Here is a 19837-nt window from a genome sequence, read left to right on the forward strand (position 1 = left end):
TCTTCTCGGCAAAGTATCAAAGCCCATTCAAAATTCTTTCATAGCATCAAATCCCATTCATAAGCATTTTCCATTTAATCCATGGTTACCTGAAATAGCAAGAATACATGCCCACGTTTAATGTCCAGTGCCGTGTCTTTTGGTTTATTGACTGTCATAACGCATAGATGGCTCTGCCAGTGTTAAGTCACCAGGGAATCAATTACTAGTCCTTTCTTGCTCACCCATTTACCTTGATTTTTGGAAAGATAATTTTTTTTTTTACTTGTTATTGCTGTTGATTGTTGATATTATTGATAACATTATAGAAATCATGATGTAAACAGCAATAATGACAACATCGATATTAATAGCATCAAAAAAAACAAAAACACCCAGAAGCTCAAGGTAAAGGAAATCAGCTGAAGAAACATAGGCTTATTTTCTGGCTGAGCGCTTGCGGAGCCATCAGGCCGGAAACAAAATTCCAAAAGAAAGCAACAGTAGACAGTGGGATTATCTGGCACCATTGGGTTTGGATACGTCGCATGCATCTAATTTTATTATCTTAATATTATTTTGTTTATTTATTTATTTGTCTATATATGGAAATTCCATAATTTTTTCTTCTTCTTCTTCTTCCTCATATTGTTAATTTTTTGTTTCTTTTAATGCACTATTCACATGTGATTGTAATCCTTGTAAATATCGAAAGAAGGTAACACAAAAGGAAATAGATACAACAACACAGTCATTTATCCTGATTTATTTATGGTGACAATATTTTTTTCTCCTTTTCAGTACACTTGTAAAAATGCCTATTAAAAAAAAAAAAGTAATAATAATAAAAAAAAAAAAAAAAAAAAAGTATTTTCTAGTCACTTTGAAATTGGCATACAGACCCAAACTCAGGTTTTCATTCACAGTGTCAAACATTGCTACATCAAAGGTAGACTTGGAAAATAGAGAAGTTTTAACCTATCCGATAAACGTTTCTCCTAAACAAGTCATTGAGAAGCACAAACACAAGACCTGAGCGTGATAATAGTATTCGAGTACCTTGTCAACATGAACAGCACTAATTATTACTAAAATAACTAGTTGATCTTGCCTCCCTTTGGTTGTCTGTGTCATGTACATACAACATCAACAAAGCTTATCGTTAACATTAAGAAACTCCTAACCAAAAGGAAACTATAAAACAGCAGCTCGTATTCCAAATCAGAGTTTACTTGTAAAATTTAAGAATGCGACTGCCAAGCTTGTAAAAGATTATCGTTTTATATCTGTATCATTGATGCTGCATTAACTTTTCTGTTTTCAATAGGTTCCTTATTTGCTTAAGTACACATTGTAATTTCAGTCAGTCTTTTAGTAAAATATGTAGAGAAAAATGCTTGAAATAATTTGGCTTTAGAATCATTCCGTTTGACTACAAAATTTATTTAGTGTTATCTTCCCTTTCATCTTAAGTATTGTACATATTATTTATGTCTGCTGCACCAAAAGACCCAAAAGACTTGCAGTATGTCATTTTAATTACAATTGTTCATCTCATGCAAATAGAATTTTAGTCAATAACAATTTTCTCCAGCTTTTAATTTCTTTTATTTCTATTCCAGAATTTTTATTTTCACCGTTGAAAGCCTTGACATCAAGAATCATGTCATATTAATTCTTTGGTTGACTATTCAATGCTTGTGGAATTTCCTTGATAGACACTTATGAATACATCCTAAATTACTGGTTTTGTCATTATTAGAATACTGCTGAACTGAGCAGTTTTTTGATTAACTGGATTAACTCTTAACATTACAATAGAGATGAAAGGTGAAGAAAGTGAACTCAGATTGAATGGAAAATGTTATGATATTGTACTAGTTATCCACATATTAATTATAAACAGACTTTTTAGAGAAAGAGAGAGAGAAAATTAAAATCAAGAGCAAAATTTGCATTGTTTTGCATCACTGAGCACTTTTGAAAATTGAAAATTTAGATTTGAAATTGAGCAATATGCATGAAACCAAATAACTAGGAAGACTGTATTTTGTGGAAAAAATAAGTAATTGTTTCATTCACTCTTCTTCAAGAACTTGTGCTATGAAAATAAGAAGATTTGGATGAGAGAGAGAGAGAGAGAGAGAGAGAGAGAGAGAGAGAGAGAGAGAGAGAGAGAGAGAGAGAGAGAGAGAGAGAGAGAGAGAGAGAGAAGAGAGAGAGAGAGTCACTTCTGAAATGCTGTCAAGGCAGAACGACAGCAGACATAACTATACTATATAACCTTACAGTATTCAAGCTACAAATGCATACAGATTAACATCAATATTTTTACAAGATAGAAATTGCATGTTTAAAAAAAAAAGGTAATAAGGCAGCAAAATATAGAGTTCAAAGAATGTTTCCTGTAAAAAGTCCTTTCATGCATGTATTCAGCAAGCATTTAAAAAAAAATTATTATTGAATCTTGTTGAAGTACAAAACAAAAGTGAATAAATGTGTCATGTGTGTTTCTGTGCATATCTGAACACACATCATTCGATACAAAGTAGAATACCAGATACAGTTATCTCATTGTAAATTTATTTTCAGAGCATGGGTCATATTCATGTTCTTGACTGAATGTTAGTGTCCAGTTTTATCACTTGAAATTATCCACCTATACATATATTCAAACAGGTCTGTATAAAATGTACACAAATTCTTAGGCAACTAAATAAACACTTTTGTATACATTCCATGCCTTATATGGTATATCTGCTAGAATTTCATACACATTCATGAGAAGTAAATAAAAAAAAGAAAAGGAAAAAAATATTAAATACAGTAACTTATGTCAACTATAAATATTTATGAGAATTTTCACACTTAAAAATATGTGTCAGTTTTTTACATGAGCGGCACACAAATAATCCATGGCGCCAACCCAGTAAATCATTCACCAGGATTTCATCCAAATGAGGTGGCGGTAAATTCGCAAAAAGCGTGAGAGTCGTTAGGAATCAAGGAAAAAGTGTAGCTTCATTTTTATAGTGTTTCTTTCATATTTTTATTTTTATTTTTATATATATTTTTTTCTTCCTTTTTTTTTTTTTGGTTAAGGGTTCACAAAGCCTCATATTACAACTGTTGAAGACACATTAAGGAAGAGGTCTTTATAGAAACAGCATTGTGACCATAGGATTTCAAGGGATTATCACAACAGAGTGATTTGTAAACTGATTGTGTTAGTGATTGGTGAATAGAAGCGTTTCTCTTTTCCTTGATGAATCTAACCCTTGAGCTTTGCTTGTTTTGCTACCACCCCTTGGTGTGTATAAAAAAAATGACTAGACTATGAACTGTCAACACAATACAACATATCAGTAGATTATACAGAGAGAAGCAGTATGATACAAAAAAAGAAAAAAGTTTTTTTATTTTTTTTCTATAGTCACACAGAACATCTAACAAGTTTTAAGTTAAGGCAACTTTTTTATATTCATATATATAATTATTTTTTTCTTTTCTTAATCACACAAAAAGCACATTCTCTGAAGTGCCTCATATTCCATTTTCTGTTATACTGTCAAGATGACAGCCCATCTTCATAGGACGAGTCATTTTGAAAATTATTCCTATGTATAAAATTATGAAGGAATTAACATCTATACAATAAAATGTCTCTTATCAAATCAAATAAATTTCACTCGCTACAACAATAGAATCTGTTCACCTGTTGTCTACCGGGTCAAAGGAATTATAACAGTGGTTGAACTCTTTAACAAATAGCAATTTTGTGTCGGTGAGAATTACAATGAAACAATAAGTAAACTTCCATTGAAAATCTAAAACAAATAAGAGAGAGGCCTCACAGAGGTTAATAAACTTTTGTTGAATTGAAGACAGTTGAGAACAATTTTTAAGAATAGAAATCTTTGTGACTGAGAAGCCATGGGTAACTAAACCTAATCAAACAAAACCGCCAGACAAGATACAACGTCCAACACAAGCTCCTTCTTAGTGTACTTTTTCTTGCCACTGCTGTTCTTTTTCTTGCTCTTGCTATCTGCACTACTTGAGCCGGACTGAAGCAATCCTGTGGGCTTATGGCAGCGAGGTGTTGACATTGTTACTAAGTACGGAGAGAGGGTGGGTGGCACTTTCACTGGGTTGTGACCAGAGATGCGAGCAGCTAGATAATTGAACTCATCTGCAGTTAATAGGCTCATAGTTTGTTGCAGTTGCTCATTGTTCATACATAAAAATCGTACATGGTACAAAAGATGGCCCAGCACAGCTCTTCTGTTGTCAGGGGTGAGGGGGAGCATGCGGCGCTTGCACTCTGCTGTTGACCACCGTTGCAGTGCCTGGAACACCTTCAGTTCATTGGGCACATTCAGCGTGGATCTCCTTAGGATGAGCTGAAGGGTGGTGGAGTCGAGTTCCTCTAAGAATTCTGTAGCGAGGACAGACTGAGTTCCTCTGTCAACTACATCTAGACAGACATTGAATAAATCACTACAACAGGCAGTTGGATCCTGAAATTCTGAGTCATCTAGGATATCTTGCAACTGCGTCATACTGTGGATGGTGTGCTGTGATGACGGTTGGTGTGGCTTGGGGTCACTGGCACCATAACTGTTTGTTTCTGGCCTGGAGGTTTCTTCCAGGGCCTCTAGACTGGGTGCAGACGGGGCGGTTGAGGGGTCGAGGTTTGCCTGACTCTGATCGGTGCACTGCTGCGAGGGACAGTAACGCCAAGTGTACTGTAGCACCTTGAGGACATTCCCCACAGTCAAGTGCTTCCCAATGTATGCCACACACAGCTCAGCTAATTCTGGGCAGAGATACTGTATGGCAACTTGGAGAGTGATGAGTGCACTGTCGATGCTCTGGATTCCACACTCATGACGGTATAGCCATCTGCAAGAGAGCACACTCTTAGTTAGGCTGAAAAATTAGATTCACTATATGAAAACTCAAGAATTATTATTATTTTTTTTTTTCGTGGCTTAGCTTATTACCTCTGAGATCATTAATAAGAATATCTATGATTATTTCAATTGCTTTCCTTCATCCTCTTTATTTTTTAAATATTCAGTAATTCTAAGGAAAGTTAAAATACTACATAAAAGTTAATTTAGTTGATGATGAAGTTAAAAGAATTAATAATTTATTTGCAAGTATGACTTATCATAGTAAAAAATATGCATTTAATCATTTCGGTCATTTTTCTTCTTGCATTGCAGTTGACATCATTTTTTGTCGTGTTGCTTATATTCACATTGTAAAGGGACAGCAAACATGTTCATAAATCATCATTAAAAGGAAAATTTGGATTTTCCTTATAAGGATTATTGTTATTATTATTATTATTTTTTTTTTTTTTACTGTTGATTCATATCTTACAAGACAAGATGTGAATAAGTATATGCTGTTATCTCTTTCTCTTTCTCCTTAATCTCTGATAATTGTTATTCAGTATCAGGCTTCTGATTAAAATACAAATTTTCGTTCTTTTAGCATTCAGCCTCGCATGGACACGAAAGTCAGATAAAAGGCATTTGGTCATTAATATTATCAGCAATCAAGTTTTTCATTATCAAAAAAGAATGATATACTTCTTACTGAGGAAAACACGATATATATTTTATTTGCTGCCTTTCCTAGCCATGCTTAAGATTCTTGTTAATTTCTCATGAGCCATGTTTTTTTTATATGTGTTTATCTCTCCTCTTTTTTCGATTATTCATCATCATCTTCCTTAAAAAAAAAAAAAAATTATGTCTCCTCCTCCTCCTCCTCCTCCTCTCCTCCTCCTCCTCCCTCCTCCTCCCTCCTCCTCCTCCCTCCCTCCTCCCTCCTCCTCCTCCTCCTCCTCCTCCTCCTCCTTACATCTTTTGTACCGGCAGAAAGAAACTACGTTCTTCGGAAAATGACTAGGCTGTGACGAGGCAGAATCAACTAGGATTTGAGACCATGACCTTTTTATTTATTTATTTTTATTTATTTATTTTTATTTATTTATGTATTTATTTCTCATTTGCAATTTCACCCCATCAATTTGTTTTTATTTAAGAAAATCAGCCACTGGAATAAATGTGAAAATAAATTGTCGGTAATAATTTCGACCCTCTTCTACGTCTCATTTAAATAAAATCAACCTCCAGAAAGAAAAAAAATATAAATAAGTAAAAAGATCAGAAGGACTGCACTTACTTCAGCAGGTTCTGAAAGCCCTTGGGGTCATTGGGGATATCGTAGGTCTTCTTGTGCCTGTCGGCGAGGGGCCCCTGGAACATGGCCCGGAAGTACTGGTTCCCGGCGGCCAGGACCCAGGAGTGGGCGGGGACCCTCTCTCGATACTCCTCGTCGCCCACCATCAGTATGACGTCACTGCCGTCCTCATTCTCGAACAAGTTGTAGGATCTGCGGAAGGAACGAGGAACTGCTGTAGGAGCGAGGGACTGCGAGGAAGGTCCATACGTATGTCTGTGTAGGACGTGTGTGCGTGTGTGTGTGTGTGTGTGTGTGTGTGTGTGTGTGTGTGTGTGTGTGTGTGTGTGTGTGTGTGTGTGTGTGCTAGTGAGTGAGTGAGTAAGTGAGAAAGCACATGCGCCTATCTTTGTATACGTTCGTGTATTCATACGTATCTAAACCCTTCAGCATCTTGCATAACGGCGATAAAGAAAGAAAGAAAAAAAAATTCCCCTTCTGTGAAAAGAATCCCATTCACTCCTCTCCTTTGGAAGTCCACCTCGCGACAAGGCAAGGCGCCGAATCCCCCCGAAGCTCCGGTGACACGAGGTCATAGGCACGTAGCTCTCGTCTCCGCCACCGCAGCGCCAAGGGAGGGCTCGAGCGTGTGCTGCGGCCAGACCTTCGAGGCTTAAGTCCGCCCTCGGGCTCGGCTTGTGTCATGTGATTTTTTTTTCTCTCTCTCTTGTGATTTTCTTCTCTCTTGTCATTTTCTTCTCTCTCTCTCTTTCTCTTTCTCTCTCTCTCTCTCTCTCTTTCTCTTTCTCTCTCTCTCTCTCTCTCTCTCTCTCTCTCTTTTTTTCTCTCTCTCTCTTTCTCTCTCTCTCTCTCTCTCTCTCTCTCTCTCTCTCTCTCTCTCTCTCTCTCTCTCTCTCTCCGTCTTTCTAATCGAGAACCTGAGATCCGGATTAGAGCAGTGCCGAAGATAGGCAAATGAGTCAAAGGAGATTAGCGAGACTTATCGTAATGATCTCTGCCTTTGCGAAGGCCTTATTTTTGCGTCTTAACTTTGCTACGAAAAAAAGTCCATTATTGAGGGAAGTAAGCCGAGTTATGAGAGAAATCAGCACCTAATTAATAGCAGTTGCCTTCCTCGGATGGTGGAAAAAAATATATATATTCACACAACTCTCGACTCAAAAGGCCTGATTCGCCCGTCACTTCGAGAGAGAGAAAAAGACAAGAAAATCAAGTAAAAAAAAACAAAAAAAACTACCATTAACACCCATGACCTTACTGCTCTCCGTGACCTTACCTGCCACGTATCAGATGCAAGGAGAGCTGAACCCATTTACAAGGACCCATCACGGTGTAGTAGACAAAGTTCCTCATAGTGGTGGAGGAGGAGGAGGCCCTTTAGGATACGAAGGAGCTCCAGGTGGGTTTTGAAGGAACCACCAGAAGTTCCTTGGCGTCCGTCCTTCGTGTTCTCTGCCTTCCTGCCTGCCTGCCCTGCCTTCCTGCCTGGCTAAAGACCCTCAGTAAGTACCGGGCAGGCGGAGCAGCCACAACAACCGTGTGGTTTGGCTGAGAGGAAACCCTGGACTCGAGTTGAAAATGTCCGTCCTTCGAGTCCAGGCCTTTTCTTCTCGGTTAGCGTGAGGAAAAAAAATAATCGAGAATTTTGCTGCGACTAAACTTCTCTGCAAGATTTCATCGTTTCTTCACTTGTATTCAGAGTTTCGCACATTCACAAATCCAATGGTAATTTTCATGTATTTCATTTATTTTCACTTATCATTTCCCAGCGGCTTCCAGTGTCTCAACTACACTGCCTTTGCCACTGACCGCTTGTAGTTCTGCTCTCCATTGGGGAACGGAATAAGGCTGCTTAGGTTAGGACATTACCTGCAAAGGCCACACCCAATGATTTTTTTTAAGTAAATGCAAGAAAAAAATCCGGATAAGATCAAGATAGATGGCGCGTTCCACACTTTTTCCTGCTTTCGCCGGGATCTTTTTTTTTTTTTTTTTCTTTTTTTTCAATTTTGAAATCTTGGATTTTAAACCATCGGCCATCTGCTTCTCGTATGCCTTTCATGTCATGAGATTTCTCAAGGTGACATAGTGCCATAAGCTACAGATGTCACATACTTGCACGTTAATGGATAAAATATCACCTGCATATAAGGTTACATGATCCCCCTCTCTATCTCTCTCTCTTTCTCTCTCTCTCTCTCTCTCTCTCTCTCTCTCTCTCTCTCTCTCTCTCTCTCTCTCTCTCTCTCTCTCTCTCTCTCTCTCTCTCTCTCTCTCTCTCTCTCTCCCTTTCTCCTTCTCTCCTTCCCTCTCTCTCCCTTTCTCCTCTCCTTCCCTCTCTCTCCCTTTCCCCTTCTCTCCTCCCCTCCCTTTTCCACATCTAAACATCAGCACATCCATCCCACCAGTTACTTTCCCCTTCTCGTCCTCAAATGGCTCGACTCCTTCCAACCCGAGTCCCAGTAACCCGTTGTCAAGGACTACTCTATCTCCGCTTCCATCCTCGAGGCTCTCTCCCCCCGCCCGCGCGCCCGCACTCACGCCCGCTCCAGAAGCTACGTTGATATCCTAAGCTGATAATTAACTCAGCTGGGCGGGCGTGTGAGTCAGGGACGCCGCGCGCCGTCGTGTTGCGTCGTGGACACCTTTTCCTCGGGTTTCCTCGAGTCATGGGCGGTGGGCGGTGCATGGGCGAGGGGGAGGGGGTGCGGGGGTGTGGGGGGAGGAGGAGAAGGGATCGAAAAACGAATTGTGTTTTTCAGGTGTCGATTTTCGGTGAAAATTTGTAGGAGGTGAACAGACAATTTTTTTTTTTCTTTTAGTATTAAGTTTGCTCTAAAAATGCGTGATCGCACGACACATTATTCTGATTACCTCCCTTGTTTACTTATTTATTTGTTTATTTATTTCTTTATTTTTTAATTCTCATCTTCTCTCTCCCCCCTCCCACCCCCTGTTTTTTTTTCTCTCTTTCTTTTCCTTCTCTTCTTTATGTCCCCCCCCTCACCCCACCCCCTCCAACCGGCCCCCGCAGACGCCAAACGCGACCAATTATCTCGCGATTATTTGCCTTCGGTTTGGCCAGTCACGGACTCGGCTGACGTCAGTGGGCGCGGCCTCGATGTCGCGGGGCGTGCGAGGGACGAGAAGAAGTCCAAACCGCGGCCGTGACTCCTGAGCTCCCCGGGGGCTTAAGCTGCAGCGCCTCCTTCGCCGTCCCCTGCGAGGCTTTGTTCCCGCACGCGCCGCCCTCCCCCTCCCCCCCGCAACTCCGCCGGGGATGCAGCCGCGGGTGTGCGTGCGTGCGTGCATCGCGTGCGCCGATTGTGATCACGGAAGAACGCGGCGTGCCCGGGGTGCGGGGGGGGGGGGAAGGGAATGGATGAGGGGAAAGGGAGAGGGAAGGGAGGGAAGAGAGAGAGGGAATAAAGTGAGAGGAAAGGGGAGAGAGAGGGGATGAAGTGAGGGGAAAGGGAGAAGGGAGGGAGGAGATAAGGAGAAAGGGACGAGGGGAAGGAGAGGAGCAGAGAGGAAAAAGGTGGGCTTAGAGAGAAAGAAAGAGAAGAAATTAGTAGAGCGAAAGAAGAAAAGAGAGGACAGGGGAGAGAAGAAGAGAAAGAGAGAGGGAAAGAAAAGAGCAAGCGAAGCGAGAACCATATATAGAGAGAAGAGAGTGGGACAGAAAGAGAACGAAATGCGAGACAGACAGACAGACAGACAGACAGACGAGAGGGAGACCAGCGTGGCGCGAATGGAGAGCGAGAGAGCGAGGGAGGCGATATATAAGGTCGGGTGCACGAGTGTCGCTGGCTTTAATTGCCGTGATGGAGCGCGAAAGGTCTTCAGTGCAAATAATCTCGTTTGGTATTGCCGTTTCCTCGCGCAGCTGGTCCTTCTCGCGCCCTCGTGGCAAGGGACGGGTGTAAAGGGCGCCTCGTACTCTGTATCCTTTGTCTATCATCTTACACCCTTTGTCTGTCAAGAAAGGTGCTTCTCGGGACTGTCCGTCGGGGGTGAGTAGGGGATTGGGCGGTCGAGATAGACAACTGTAGCTAGTTTTAAGATTTATGGAAGTGTACTTTTTTTCTTTCTTTCTTTCCTCTCTTTCTTCCTTCGTTTGCTATGAGTCGACACTTGCAGATTCCTTCGCTCGGTGCGATATAACGCAACCTAATCATCATTTCCCAATCCTAAATCACGTAATTTGAGAGGTGACTAATGTATAACGAAATAGAATTTTAAAAACTAACTTAATAAAAAAATCACGCTTTCTTAAAAAAAAAACGCAACGAAATCATTAAAATAAATAAGAATAATCATAAATAAACAAAAAATCAATTCCTTCATTCTTCTTCTAAAAAAAAAAAAACGTAGATGAAAATCCAGAGCTCGAACGGCAAGCAAACAGAGGGGGGCGGCGGAGCGAATCTGCCTGAACCTACGAGAGCTTTCAAGGCCATGTGTCTGTCATGCACCGCGGCCGAGGACTGACCTGCGCATGACCCCTGGCGGCTAAAGTTATGCAGATTGATTAATGGCGTCGGGCATAATCAGACCACGTTTCTCAGGGACGTACAAAGGACCAGGAGAACGTAAATGCATGCATACACACAGGGGGAGAAGAAAGGAGAGAGAGAGAGAGAGAGAGAGAGAGAGAGAGAGAGAGAGAGAGAGAGAGAGAGAGAGAGAGAGAGAGAGAGAGAGAGAGGGAGGGAGGGAGGGAAGGGGGGAAGAGGGAGAGATAAAAAGACAAAGACCGAGAGACAACAGTGAGTAAGGCAGAAGTGAGGGATAAAAGAAAACGCAAATAATTATCCTACCATGAATAAAAGGGAAGAAAAGTTAGAAGAGGGAAATGTAGAGAGTCTAGTCGGCCAACGTGGGCGTGCGGGCGGCCATGTGAAAGACGGTTGACAGGTGGTTGAGAAGAGGGGGGCGGCTGAGTGCAGATCGTGGAGCGATTTGCAAAGGGGCTGATGTAAAATTGGTCTTTTAAGAGAATTTTAGGAGGTGATCTCTCTCTCTCTCTCTCTCTCTCTCTCTCTCTCTCTCTCTCTCTCTCTCTCTCTCTCTCTCTCTCTCTCTCTCTCTCTCTCTCCCTCCCTCCCCTCCCTCCCTCCCTCCCTCTTTCTCTCTTTCTCTCTCTCCCTCCCTCCCTTCCTTCCTTCCTTCCTTCCTTCCTTCCTTCCTTCCTTCCTTCCTTCTCCCTCCCTCCCTCCCTAGAGATAGAGATAGAGATAAAGAGAAAGAGAAAGAGAGAACAAGAGTGAGAGCGAGTGAGAATGAGAACGAGAGCGAGAGCAAGAAAGAGAGAGAAAGAGAAAGAGCGAAATAAGGAAAGAGGATACGGATTGGGTCATGAAATTCTAAACACTCCTTGCCAACATGACAGTAGTTAGATAATTGCCTTGCCGCTCGAGGAATGTTTATTTTCATAACTGAATTTCCCAGTGTGGGATAGTTCACAGCAGAGAGGGGGTGGGGGGAGGGAGGGGAGAGGTGAGGAAGGAGGGAGAGAGGGAGGGGGATGAAGAGAGGGAGGGAGGGGGGGTCGTTGAACTTTTATTAACAAATGTAATCTTGGACATATCCCCTCACCCCCCTCACCCTGTCCCTACCCCCTCCAACACACACACACACACACACACACACACACACACGCACACACACATACACACAGTAGTTTGTTCCTAACTGTTCATTACGTGACACATCATCTTTCAGTCTTCACCAGGCACAGTGAGATTAACGCCTCCCCCCCTCCCCTCCCCCCCCTCCCGCCATGCAAACGACGTAAGCTGTATCAAGATGCGTGCCACCCCCTCCCCCTCCCCCCACCTCCCCTTCTGGTGCCCGATAAAAGCGGGATAATAGCGTGGGCGAGTTGGCGTAATGGATACCCACACGCTACCCGCACCGTGTGGATAAAAGAGGCTTGAGAGCGAGGCAAAAGTCGGACATTCATTCTCGCTGAGATAAGAGCGTTTCTAAAGAGGCGACTAGAAGGAATTTTTTGTTTTTTTAATGTTTGAATTGGTAATGATCTGAATAAGACTGACTTGACAAAGAATAAAAACAATAATAATAATAATAATAATAATAATAATAATAAAAATAAAGAATAAAAAAAATCCAATGATCATAATAAGATTGACTCGAGAAAGAATTTTAAAAGTCAAATAAATTTCAAGCCTGAAAAAAAAAAACTTAACGAGAGAGAAACATATATCAATAAATAAAGTCAATTCTCTCTCTCTCTCTCTCTCTCTCTCTCTCTCTTATATATATATATATATATATATATATATATATATATATATATATGTATATATATATATATTACGTAAGTATTATTCTCTATTTTCGGGGAGGAAACAGAAAACAGATACTGTTCAGAAAACGAGAACGGATATTAAAAGCAAGTCGATGGGCGCGGTTTGCGGGCGCGAGAGAACTGACGCGCCCGCACGTACATATATAAATAAACGTAATCTCGCTAAATTGGGAAGGACGATTAAGAGGGAAAAAAAATCGGTGCAAATGAATAATATAATAATAATAACAATAATAATAAACATACATACACCGATTAAGAATGAGATTAAATGAAAAAATAAACAGATTAACAAATATAATTTCTAAAAATTGAGATCGATTTCTTAAAGATCATACTAATAAAAAAATATATAGACACATCACAATTCTTACCCGACGGCTACATGCAGTATACAGTACAGTTTAAAACAGGAGTTCTAATGGGGTTTCAAACAACCAACGGGGCTGAAACAACCAACGTAAGGCTAGAAGCTGCTGTCCCCCTTCAGAGCTACCGACGGGGGCGAATTAGCCAATCGCCAGGGAGGTCGTGGCATCTGGTGTTATGATTGGAGCTCGGTCAGCCTGTGATTCAGTGCTCGTTGAGGGTAGCTGTTAATTTGTTGCGCTATGTCTTTCTCTCTCTCTCTCTCTCTCTCGCTCTCTCTTTGTTCGTTCTTTCTCTTTCTTTGTCTCTGTCTCGGTCTCTGTTTCTGTTTCTGTCTCTGTCTGTCTGTCTGTCTGTCTGTCTGTCTGTCTGTCTGTCTGTCTGTCTGTCTGTCTGTCTGTCTCTCTCTCTCTCTCTCTCTCTCTCTCTCTCTCTCTCTCTCTCTCTCTCTCTCTCTCTCTCTCGCTCTCTCCCTTTCTAACACAAAAACACACACATCAGATCAAAAATATGATGTAGCAATTTAGGTTAACATGCAATTCCTCTATTTCAGAATAATATTCTTCCAGAATTTCCCCTTCCTCTCTTTCTCCCCCGCACACACACACACTTTTTATTAATACCTATAGATGACTATATGTCTATCTATCTGCCTGTTTGTCTATCGATCTATCGATCTGTCTGTCTGTCTGTACCCATTATCTCAACTACCAACCTACGTACGTATTATAAATATAAAAAGAGAGAACTTGACCAATCCCAAGTGATTAATCTTAAATAATAAAAAAAGAAAGAGAGTGGAAAAAACTATAAGAAAGAAAGAAATAATTAACAAACAAAACAAAAATGAAATAATATATATACAAAAAAAGTGAGCGACCATTCACGGCGGGAAGCAGGTGCAAAGAGGAAAGGGGGGGGAACACACTACATTAAGGGAAGGGGGAAGGGAGGGGGCAAGGGGAGGGGAGGAAGGGGGGAGGGGGAAAAGGAGGGTGGAGGAGCTATAGGGTTAGAAATAAAGGTACGGCATTAAGCTCATCTGCGGGACCGGTTTGCAACACCCTTTTCACGCTGCTAAGGAAGCGCGAGCTAGCCTGTTTATTTCTACCCCAAATAACACTTAGCGAGGGTACGTCTTAGTGTGTGTGCGCGTATGTATAAATTTTTTTTCTTTTTTCTTTTTCTTTTCGTGAGGATGAGAGTAAGAGGGTGAGAATTTGGAAAGGAGGGAGGGAGGAAGGGAAGGAGAGGGAGAGAGGAGGGAGATATAGACAGATGTGTATATATATATGTGTGTGTGTGTGTGTGTGTGTGTGTGTGTGTGTGTGTGTGTGTGTGTGTGTGTGTGTGTGTGTGTGTGTGTGTGTGTGTGTGTGTGTGTGTGGAGAGAGAGAGAGAGAGAGAGAGAGAGAGAGAGAGAGAGAGAGAGAGAGAGAGAGAAATGAGAATGGCTGATACAAAGCGAAGGAGAATGAATTTTGCGATCAAGTGTGGGAATGATGGATGGGAAGTACAATAAACAAAAGAGAGAGAAATGGAGAGAGCAAAGATAGAAGAGGAAAGAGAGAAGAAAGGCGAAAGAAGAGAGAGAGAGAGAGAGAGAGAGAGAGAGAGAGAGAGAGAGAGAGAGAGAGAGAGAATAATAATAACCATAAACAAACCCAGAAAATCCCAAAAAAGCGCCCACCGAACACCGTCTCCCCCGCCTGGCACCCCCCCCCCCCCGTGAAGAGCTGCCGAGGAGAGCAAGTGCCTGGTGCAGGCGCCCTCCGCCCCGCCTCCGGGAACGGGCAGGGGAGGGGGGGGGGCAGATTACGCTTCGCTATGCTTCTTCTATTAATGATCAGCCGGTGCTTAAGCCGCGCTGGCCAAGGAGAAGGCGATGTTCGATGGTAATGCTACTCTCCCTGCGTTGGGCACGAGGGCCGGGGCATCGCTGGGTTATTCGTGGGGGGGGGGGGGGGGGGTCGATCGAGCAATGCGAGCGATCTTCGCGACTTGACCCGCGGGGCCACTTATGTCGGGAGAGATAACCTCAATGGCTGCAATTCGATGCAATAAATGATAGATTGGCTTATTGAGCGATCAACGGGGCGATTGAGAATGCAAATCAGCTCTCCCCGGCCGTTCGAGGGAGAATAAAATATGAGTGGTTCTTTTCCCCTCTGAGAACAGCTGCCGTTTCGCCCTCCACACCTGCCGGCGCTCAGGCTAATACGTAAAGGTGAAGGCGAAGGGCGATAGAAAAAAGGGAGGGTGATAAGGCGGGGGGAAGGGGGGGGGGCGGAGGAAGAGTACGGCGGATGATAGGGATGTAAAGAATAAGAACGGAAAAGAAAGGATGAGGCAAAGGACGAGAGAGAGAGAGAGAGAGAGAGAGAGAGAGAGAGAGAGAGAGAGAGAGAGAGAGAGAGGAGGGAGGGAGGAGGAGGGAGAAGGGAGGAGGGAGGAGAGGAGGAGGGAGGAGAGGAGGGAGGGAGGGAGGGAGGGAGGGAGGGAGGGAGGGAGGGAGAGAGCCGAGAAGAGGGTCGCAGCCGTCGGGGTCCATAACAAAGAAGGAAGGACCAAGGGGGGTAAATAAACACCGATTTTCCTCTCGTCTCCTCAAGTCCACTCGAATTTGAAGACATAATGCAGCCTGCAATCACACAATCAAAGCACATTCAGGAAAAGAAGACAGAAAAAGAAAAAAAAAAAAGAAAGAAAAGTTAAAAAAAAAACTAGAGCAAAAGTTCCAAAGGAAAAAGAAACCAGAAAACTAGAGCAAAAGTTCCACGAGATATTGCAGATGTAATAAGACGCCGATACGTCTAACGAAGTACTGCAATCCTTATCAGAAGGACATAGAAAACGGGTGTGGGTTTACCGAGACGCGATGACGTCACGCGATGGTCGCCTCGTGGTCGCTTCCCTTCCAGAAAAAAAAAAGAAAATCGGTGTTTTTGTTACTTCATAACTTATCACTCTATATCAAACGCATCTTCTCATCCTCTCGCCCTCTGACAGAATAAAAGTAATAATTAACCTAAACGAAAAGTGACAAGAAACAAGAAGATGAAATTTAAGATCGCGGGAAACGGCTGTCAAAAGAACTAAAAATAAAGAGGGCGAGGCGCGGAATGCATAGCGCCTTCATGTCAATCAGCGCTAAATTACGCTTTACAGCTTCTTTATTGGACGAGAAGATTCGAGAAGATTTGAAAGCGCGCGCATTCTCCCTCGCATTTGTTAATTTGGGTTCGTTATCCATCGCTGCCGCTTTTACTTATTTCCTTGTAAAATCTCTTTCTTCTTAGTCATATTCTTTATCCATATTTTTTCAAGCGGTATCTTTACATCCGGCTAAAAGTCCAAAACAAACAGTAAGATACAAATAAACAAACAAAAGAATAACAGACAAATATGCGGATTGATATACTTAAGTGGGTCGAATTAAGAAAAACAAAAGAGCATCAAGATAATAAACGCTATAAATAAGAATAGACAAGGATGAAAATGAAGGAGAGAATGAAGAAAAGGATCAAGGAAAGAATAATAGATAAAGGATAATGGAAAAGCTAATAAAGATTAAGAGAGCAAGGAGAGAGAGAGAGAGAGAGAGAGAGAGAGAGAGAGAGAGAGAGAGAGAGAGAGAGAGAGAGAGAGAGAGAGGAGGACACGAGGAAGATGAAAAGAGAGGGGAGACGAGGAAGATGAAAAGAGAGAAAAAGAGAGTTAGAGAAGGAAGCAAAGGGCAGAAACGAGAGAAGAAGAAAAGAGGAGAGAAAAGGAGAGAGGCGAGAGGAGATGAGAAGAGAACAAAAGAGAAGAGAGAAAGGGAGGGGTGGGGGTGGGGGGAGAGCACCCGGCCTCGCTATCGTAAACTATAGCATCCCAAACAACGGCCCTCCTATCTAACCTGCGCTGTTGCCGCGGCCGCCCAGCTCTCAGTCTGGATCTTAAATAGTATGAGCGAGGAGGGGTGGCAATTCTCAAGGACCCGGTGCTTTGGGCGAATTAAAGAAAGGCTGGCATGACTCTTTCTCCCGTGGGAGTTCACCGTAGGATAATGAAGAGGGAGAGTGGATTTCCCTACGCCTGACTCTCCTCCCCACCTCCCCCTCTCCCTCCTTCCTCCTCTTCCCCCTCCTTACTCCTTCCTCCTCCTCCTCCTCTCCCTCCTAACTCCTCTCTTCTTCCTCCTATCCCGCCTCCTCTGCTCCCTACCCCCCTCCTCCCTCCTCTCTCTCCCCTTTCGCTTCCGTCTTTCCCTCCTCTTAGTGGAGTCGTGTGGTCTTAGATTAAGAGGAAACGCATCTCAAGAGATCTTTCTGCTGTTTACCACTCCAAAGGGCGCTCCGATAAGAGTAGGGGAGGCGAGGGGGAGGGTCTATATCTCCCCATCAGAGGCTTGGGGGGGGATAGGGGAGGGAAAGGAAGGAGGCAGGAAATGTAGAATAATTACCGGTGTATATATCTGTATATATCTCCTACTCTGCCCCCCCTACCTCACCACCACCCTCCTTCCTCCCTCCTTCCCCTTCCTCCCACCTCTTCGCGTGACATCTTGTGATATCTCTTATCTGGGACTGATGGCGTCTCCCTGTCTCCTCCCCCCCTTCTCCCTACCCCTCCCCCATCTCTTCCTTCGCCGCATCAAGTTCATCCGTTTATGACATTTATCTCACGTGCGCCGTGCACATTCACGTGTCCTAGGCTGGGTACACGTCGGGGGGGTGGGGTCGCACCGAGTCATGGCATATCACGTTCGAATGGTCATGTCCCGCGGGTTTTAGCTCGGACGCGGAACTTGGGGCTGGATACTGTTAGAAAAAACAAAGAAAAGAAAGAAAGAAAGAAAAGAAACTTGGGTCTGGCTACTATTTCTAAGAAAGAAAGACAAACAAGGAACATCGGCACATACGTTCTGAAAACATGTTAATTACCATTTAATCGCACCCTAAGTTTTTGCATGGAAAGGGAACTCGATTTTCTTTTACGAAATCCTAATTCAGATTCCTTGTTTTTTTTTTTTTCAAATCTTGGAGGGAATGTGTTTAATTGATTTTTAAGAAAATGAGACTAAAAACATCTTGTGGCCGATCTCGCTTATATATATATATATATATATATATATATATATATATATATATATATATATACACATATATGTATATATATATGTATATATATATATATATATATATATATATATATATATATATATATATATATATATATATATATATATATATATATATATAAGTTTACAGGACGGGACTTCGCAGAACAGAGAAAAAGAGGGAAGTGAGAGGAGAGGACACGTAATATATTAATCCACAGCCAAGATTCACAAGAGCGGACTCTGGATTTCTGGGTGTCAGTGTGTTGACAGTAGCCCCCCTCTCTTTTTTCCTCTTTCTTTCTCTCTCTATGCCATTCTCTCTCCCTTTCTCTTTGTCTCTCTGTCTCTGTTTCTCTGTTCTCTGTTTCTCTGTGTCTGTCTCTGTCTCTGTCTCTGTCTCTGTCTCTGTCTCAGTCTCAGTCTCAGTCTCAGTCTCAGTCTCAGTCTCAGTCTCTCTCTCTCTCTCTCTCTCTCTCTCTCTCTCTCTCTCTCTCTCTCTCTCTCTCTCTCTCTCTCTCTCTCTCTCTCTCTCTCTCTCTCTCTCTCCCTCGCATTAAGCTTGAAAGACAGGGACGCTCGTGAACAGAAAGGACTCGGGCTGGCGACGGGGACGAGAAGGGAAACCTCCTCCCTTCCTTAACGGTAACTATTCATGCCTTGGTTGCAGTGGGCTTGGGTTAAGGGATCCCGGGGCGTTTTTGCACCGGGGCCGCCAACCGTCCCGGACCCGGCGATGAAAAGCCACCGCGATTTCTCTCCGGTCGACAAGCTGACACAGACACACACACACGCAGGTATTGGTCTCAATGGTCCTCGCGTCCCCAGCTGAGGAGGCGGAGGGATCTTGCTCCCTGGTGCTGTCGTCGTTGTTGTTGTTGTTGATGATGTTGATGATGTTGTTGTTGTTGTTGTTTTTGTGTTGTTGTTGTTGTTGATGATGTTGTTGTTGTTGTTGTTGTCATTGTTGTTGTTGTTGTTGTTTCTCGTTAGCAAGAGAAATTCTTTTTCTAACATTCGGTTATTTTGAGTCAGACTATAACTGTATCTATATGCTTAACATATAATCGATGCGATACATATATCTAACGTATTTTATGAACTTCAGTGTCCCTTTAATACCACACTCTAATGCATGCAATTGCTACAACACACCACAACTATTAATTACTACGTATAATGCCAATGACTGCAACTTCAAATACAAAAGGAACTACATTTTTTTTATGAAAGCCGATTACTGACTAAAAAAAGAGCAAACGTGATTTCTAAAACCACATTAGATATGATTTCTGTTACCAGCGCCAACAGGTTTTGTAAATAATGGTGAATAAAGCGGTAATGAATTGCGCAAGGAGTATGAAATATAGTTTTTATTTTAATTAACACGTTGAATATCACTGACGAAATGAGGTGTTTTTGGGCATTTCTTAGATGGACACTTGCGCAAATGCAAACACACCTAAACAAAACACACTTGCACGCACGCACACGCAGTTCATATGATATTGCTTTGGTGGCATAACATTCAATGCAAATATTTTTTTTTTTATCGATCTTCCGTTTTCTTATCATTAAGAAATAAACGCGAAGTAAAACATATCACGTTTACTGAAAAAAAAAAACATTTTATTTACATATGGATAACGAAACCACACAACATACTAAAGATAAAGAAAAAAAAAAGATACAGGTGACTGAACCTGACAGTCATACATTACGACGGTCATCTTATGCAATATGATCAGCGCAAATTGCAATAGAGTCACAGCATTTGGAACGAAGCATTTACACGTCTTTCAATGTTTAATTCGGTAAGTGCAAAGGCTCCC

The 19837-nt window shown here is 42.3% G+C and overlaps 1 protein-coding gene across 10 annotated transcripts in view; it reads right to left on the minus strand.

The window, feature by feature from the left end:
• Nucleotides 1–729: 729 nt before the first annotated feature.
• The window catches only part of LOC119597843 (BTB/POZ domain-containing protein 6-B-like), an 89440-nt gene continuing 70332 nt past the window's right edge, over nt 730–19837 (minus strand). For 6 of the 10 annotated variants that reach the window (XM_037947495.1, XM_037947494.1, XM_037947493.1 and 3 more), the window contains 2 exons: nt 6181–6390; nt 730–4884 (listed from right to left, as the gene is read on the minus strand). In XM_037947495.1, the coding sequence (XP_037803423.1) occupies nt 3927–4884; nt 6181–6344 (1122 nt within the window). In that variant the 5' untranslated portion in view covers nt 6345–6390 and the 3' untranslated portion in view covers nt 730–3926. Of the gene's footprint in view, nt 4885–6180; nt 6391–7474; nt 8068–19837 lie in introns of all 10 variants that reach the window. The other 4 variants (XM_037947489.1, XM_037947487.1, XM_037947488.1 and 1 more) reach the window with 2 other exon arrangements.

The sequence above is a fragment of the Penaeus monodon genome, chromosome 40, assembly GCF_015228065.2.
Source record: "Penaeus monodon isolate SGIC_2016 chromosome 40, NSTDA_Pmon_1, whole genome shotgun sequence".
NCBI lineage: Eukaryota > Metazoa > Arthropoda > Malacostraca > Decapoda > Penaeidae > Penaeus > Penaeus monodon.